General features: G+C 44.7%; 1 protein-coding gene across 1 annotated transcript in view; it reads left to right on the top strand.

Moving 5' to 3' along the window:
- Window positions 1-3,219: 3,219 nt before the first annotated feature.
- Window positions 3,220-6,322, top strand: part of LOC143209348 (LHFPL tetraspan subfamily member 6 protein) — a 32,893-nt gene continuing 29,790 nt past the window's right edge. Inside the window, exon 1 of the mRNA XM_076424839.1 lies at window positions 3,220-4,723. Coding sequence (XP_076280954.1) covers window positions 4,634-4,723 — 90 coding nt within the window. The 5' untranslated portion in view covers window positions 3,220-4,633. The remainder of the gene's footprint in view (window positions 4,724-6,322) is intronic.

Here is a 6,322-nt window from a genome sequence, read left to right as displayed (position 1 = left end):
TCGACGAATTTCAACGAGACCCGGAGTCTCGGCAAGAGATTATTTACGATCGGCGGGCGCGCAGTCCGCGGTGAGTTAAACGTTTCCAAAACAAAAGGGACGAGAGTTACGGTACACCGAGCGACGCATTATTTTCGGAGTCGCGGCACGCGGCCGATGTTTCGACAAAGCCACTTGTCCGGAACAATATTTTGACGTTGTAACACACCGGCGAACAACGCGAGCGATTGGAAAGCCGACAAGCTTTGAATTTTTCCCTGGGAATCCATGCACGCCCCGGCGTCCGTCGCTACTGCTGCTGCTTTTATTTTGTTTCCTTTCCCTTCTGGATTTTTATCCGACTATCCGCGTGTCTACTTCGTTAACGCAGTACCAGATGTATTCCGCGAGCCGACGTTCATTTTCGACATTTAACGTCGGGGGTCGCTAGCCGGACCCTTCGACGCGTTGTTCTTCGGTTGGGTTTCAAATTTACTCCCTCCGTGGGCACACTTATTTTTCGCATATTCCGTGGGCACTGCCGTTTATGTCCAATTATTTTTTTCAAATTGTAGGATACGTACTCAAGTTTCTACTTTGATACTGTTATCGATAGGCTGCGGGTCTTTATGCAATTATGGCTTTCGAAAATTTAAAAAAAATGCTAAGATGTAAAGTACGATAGAATTTAGTACGACTTTAATTTATTTCAGGTCTAAAAAGGCTACCGCCATAAATAATTAATAAAACAAGATTCTATTTGATTCTATTTGATTCGACTTTCTGAAAATTCGTCTAGAAAAATTGATGGAAAATAATGGTACATCTTAACTTTTTTCAAGTTCTATTTCGTTAAATAAATTATTTCGATCGTATGTTATAACTCTGAGGCAGCTGGCTGGCTGCTCAAAATGCTAATAGATTTAATATAAATTCTAGATTTAGAGTCTAGATCCGAAAACTGGAGCGAAAGTGAGGATCGTCGGACGCGCAGCGTCAGAACGGCTATTATTTACAGAAACATTGCGATCCGTTGTATCAGTCTGGCCCAAGTCGTTTCTCTTCGGCGTACACGTGCTCGCCAGATGTTGCTGAGAGAAAACTCGGTGGGAGGGATTCGCCCACGCGCGCATTACTTGACAATTAACGTAGGGATCTCGTACATCGGTGCAGACGAACACATAGTAGCAGTAGGTTCGTTTCGATTAGAAACAGAACGGGAAAGGCGGATCGATGGGACGTCGTTGAGATCCTCGTCAACAGGTAGCAAGCTTGGAAACCGATTAATATGTTCGGGGCTGATGACCCTATAATTCTATGCCACCGTGGTGCTACATTAGCCCATGCTAACGCGTTAATTGGCTGGCAGTCTTTATCAAACAATGAGCAAGTGTTCTGCATTTTCAGAATTTTGAGATTTCAGAGAATTTTGCATTCGCTCGATCTTGAATTCGTTCTATTCGCTCTATGTTTGCAATTACTCCACTGTCGTGTTAATGTTGTCAATCATGTGCCATCGAAACTGTTTACAATTGTAATATTAACCCTTTCGGTAATGAAGGGGTGTATATGCCTTCGAGACAATCACTTTGGGACAATACGTGGCACATATTGTGTCACAACTCAGTCAGTCTGTTTGATTGTACACTACTATCTCTGATTAGTAGCATTATCTGTGAATTTTAAGCATTTATGGCGCAAATTTCTCCTAAACATCAGATAGATTTAATATCACAGGTACATACATTGTGTCCACTCGAATGGTGACTCTGAGAGGTACCACTAAAAATTGCGCTGTACCATTAAGGTGGAGTGGGTTAAGTCCGCCCTAGGTTTTGCAAAGTTGGACTTTAAACTGATGTATTTTCAGTCTGGTATACATACCAGTATACATACCAGTTTTTACAAAAACTGAATGTTCTTGGTATCGAACTCTTGCCACAGATATTACTGATGAATTAGTATTATGTAGGATTCTAATTTTGCTCGAAAATTATCATTTTGATAGGATATTGTACAAAGTGTCAACTAGGACGCGTTTGCCCCGAAAATGGGGCAAGTCCGTCTCTGAGAGTTAAAAATGCTTTCGAACCTTGTTTGAAGTGCTACGGGGCAAGAAAATAATTATATTGCATTAATGTTTAGTTGTATATGATAGTATAAATTTATTAGTATAAAATTTTCAAGAAATAAAGTGAAATTACTCGTTAATTATTAGGTTTAGGGCGAATGAAGGTCAATACTTTTTCACTCAGAATTCGACATTCTTCCATATTTTGGTATAAAAAATATAGTATTCCATTAAGAAAAAACAAAGTCGACCTTCAAATCTCCGAAACGCTCTCTTTCACCTGTAAAAAAATAAATACACTACTTAGACCATGTAACTTCTGTATACAAAACTTTTTCGTGCAACGCATACTTTGGAAGTTATATCTGTGGTTGTCAGGAAGAGAACGCCACATGTCACACAATTTCACTTTCGAGATATAGCCGTCGAGATATAAACTTTTCATCACTAATGCTTCGACATAGGACATCGGTTAAATTGTATTATTTTTTCGAGCCTTTCGAATTTGTTTTCATGACTTTTCTTCCGGTAAATACGCGTCAATCCTATACTACGAAGCTCCAATGAATGCATAAACTTAAATTTTTTAAAATTGTGACATGCAGCGTTTTTCCTTGCAACCACAGATATAGGTGTGCATGTTGCGTGGACCACCCTGTATATGCTTCCAGTGTATATATATGACGCCTCACATTAAAAATTCAACACTTGGATAGATCGTTTCAACTGAACACATTAAAATCGTACGTTTGGACAGATCGATTGAAATTAGCACGTTAAAATTGAACATTTGGATAGGTTCTTCGCGACAGAGGCAAAGTCTAGTCTCACACGACAACTTACATCTGAGGTAAAGGTAGGACCAGTTGAAGGGCAAGGGCCAGGATAAAAGTTGGCGCCAAGAAGAAAAGCTGGGACAAGAGTCAGAGAATGGGAGCTTTTCTAGATATCGGAAGAGACAAAGCTTCGCCGCAAAGGGGAATCCGTGTCCGCAGCGTTGAGAGCCGGAGCCGGGGCAAGAGCCGGAGCAGGAGCCGGAGCCGATTCGCACCGCGGCCACAGCCGCAGCCACAGTCTCGGCACGCGTCGGCCGCATGCCGCGCGGTACACGCATGCCTGGCAAAATAGCTGTAGAGTGGGAGGCACTGCGAGGCAGCGGCGCGATAGACGTCGGCGTAAGAGGAGTCTGTCCTGCTCGGATCAGTTCAGTTAGTCGCAGTGACGAAGCGGCGGTGAGTAGGTCGTCACGGTGTGTTCTTCTCTAGATATCCTCTTCGTTTACCTCGTTGTCCGAAATTCGGTTTTCAAGAAATTCACGCGCAACAGACACGCGATCTCCGAAGACCACGATTCCTATAGTGTCTGACCATTTTCGCTCCTTTCCACTTGCTCCTCAGCTGTATTATTGATACTCTATTCTCCGGTAGCCAGTGACAGTGTACAGAATCTCTAATGATGAAGAGGCACGGTGAATTTTTGTACGATAACCGAGGAGCCAGCTGCTACGTGATTCTGCCCCGTCTATAATTAGCGGGGCGATCGTCGACGGTGTCGGACAGTTTTCCCGCGCCCGGTAGACCGCAGCATCGACGGACATACTAACCGTGGCCCCACGAACCTTGACCGTGAGAGACTGCCCGGAGGTTTCCTCGAAACGACCTATAAACCCGGTGTATTCTCGTCTTGCCCCACGGGACCGCGATGCGCTCTCGCCTCGCATCGAAATACCTCGGGTGGACGGGGAGGACGCGGAGAAGGAGGAGGACCACGAGCATCAGCCATCTGTTCCAAAGAATGTAGAACCGCCGGCGAGTGCTGCGATCCACGAATCTCCAGCTCCGAAGCTGGTCGATCCTGCATCTCGACGCACCTGAGCTTCCTCGAACGATTGGCGACTCGCTACTTCTCAAGCTTCCGGTTAGTCTGAGGAGTTCAAACGGCTGGGAGACGAGAGAGAGAGAGAGAGAGATAGAGGGAGCAGAAAGATCCATGAATCTTCGGCTCGATCCTGCGCCGCAACTCACCTGAGCTTCCTCTAGGAATTGGCGATTCACGTCGCTATTTCTCAAGCTTTCGGTCAGTCTGCGGAGTTCAAACGGCTGAGAGACGATTTCTCGTTAACGAAGAGGGAGAAGAGAGAGGGAGCAGAAAGATCCACGAATCTCCGTCTCGCGATCCTACATCTCAACGCACCTGGGCTTCATCTGAGAATCCTCAAATTGCAACGTCGCTCGCCTTGCTTTGGAGCAGTCCGTGGAGTCTAAACAACTAGGGACCGACTTTTCGTTGCCGAAGGGAGAAAGAGAGAGGGAGAGAGAGAGAGCAGTGCCCGGGTATTATTGGAAGAGACGCGGCAGAACACAGTGCCGCGAGTTTCGGCGTGCGTCGAGCATCGGTCGGGTTCGACGATCTTCCCACGGCAGCTGCCAGTTTTGCAAGCGTACGCTAATCATGCGCGAGTAAAGTGGAGGTCGAAACCGAGGTAACCAACGAGGAGACAGACGAGGAGGAAGAAGGGAGGCTACCGACAGCCCGGTGAAACGGAGCAGACAAAGGAGGGAGGGACGCTTTTAAACCGATGAGATGACAGTGTTGTGCGTGCTGTGGGCAACCTTGTCCACCGTGGCGTCGATTCTGGCCTGTTCCGGATTTTATCTGCCTTACTGGATTCAGGTGAGCGATTTACCGCGCATGCACCATCCACGTAATCGTTCATTAGGCTGCGATCCAGCGATCTTGCGCTGTCGACGATGTGCGACTTCACGCGACGATCCAAGTGCGCGGAGGTTGATCAGGCTGTGATCATTGTTCCAGTGATTATACTCCGTGCGATTTTAGATCAGTTAACTATGGATGACTTAGAAATTCGTTTTCTGATGGCCAGAACGGGAGCTTCGTCGGTACATATGTGACAGAAGCGAAAATAGTTTGTGGTAATTGTGCTCGTGTAGAGCGTAGGTATCTGTTACTTATCAGTGATCAATTTTCCATGAACACAGTTGGTTTATTTGAATTATTCTCTCAAATGAGTACATACATATACGAAGCATATCGTATTAATAACCTTTCAGCGGTGGCGCTATTCGAACAAATTAATCGCGCAAGTCGAGGACTTGTGTATAAATATAAAAGGCGGTCCCTTTTTAAAAAAATACCTTTTACGATTCAGTCAAGTCTGGGTTAGGTTTAGCACTTAATAATATAATAATAATAATAACCGCACTTTTTGTAAGATATTATTCTCAATTATTACTAATAGAAACTATTAATAGAAAAATCCAGCTGTTCTTGTATTGTCGAAATCAAAATTCCACCGCTCGGCCTTCGATTTCGAGATGTTTAAACTGCGGATTCTCGGTACAGCGAATTCTGCCCTTTTTAATTGACGGAACACGTGTTTTAGGGCGGGGGAGGGAAGGAGTCTTTCTCCCTGCACCCGCCCCAACACAAACCTAAACCAGGCCTGACTAAATTTCAATTTAATATGGCGGAATTCGTTATAATCGAACTAACAGCCTGTTATTTGTATCGCAAAAAGTTGTTGTCTATTGAAATAAGGAAAAGTTACATTTATTTTAGAATCGTTGAAATTTCTGATCGAATCCTAAAATAAAAATGACAAGAATTAAGTTTATATAGACTTAGCTAGTTTTACAACGCATGCCAGTCACTTTTAATACTCGGAAGGATTAGTGTCATGCCAGGGATACGAACATTGATGCGTAAGGATTTGAACGTTGTTGTGGCTGCCATAACATCGTCAAACGTATCCGCCTTTAATGCGTCTCGATGACTGTTTGATGGCTCGATCGCACACAGTCAAATATAGATCGCCCCCGTTCGATCGCGTACGTAGCTCGATCAAACTCGTCTCAGTATTTTCCTGCAACGACTCGATCATCTTCGTCTTTACACGATCGAGTCTAATCGAACGCATTGTTGTAAAAATCTGTTCAAAACACATTGGAACAAGCGAGCCAGTATAAACAATAAAAACCGTATCCAGTATAGTTTCATGTTAATGGTGGAGTTCGTTCGAGTTTATTGCACGTCGAAACGCTGCGAATCGATGAACCCGCGGTATCGTTAGTCAAAGTAATATCTCTGATGTTCTGTATTGCGATCGTTCTCTATCGTTTCACTCGCTAATACGTTTCTTTCGATCGAAAGCGAGACGAGCATGCGAGCAAAAACCGCGTGGATCGAGCTCGATCGCCGCCACGACGACGCGGGAGAAACATAGCGATGCGAGAAGACTATGTTTTTACGCTT

Source organism: Lasioglossum baleicum, chromosome 6, assembly GCF_051020765.1.
Source record: "Lasioglossum baleicum chromosome 6, iyLasBale1, whole genome shotgun sequence".
NCBI lineage: Eukaryota > Metazoa > Arthropoda > Insecta > Hymenoptera > Halictidae > Lasioglossum > Lasioglossum baleicum.
Note: the sequence above shows the minus strand (reverse complement) of the source record. Positions and strands in the feature narration are given on the sequence as shown.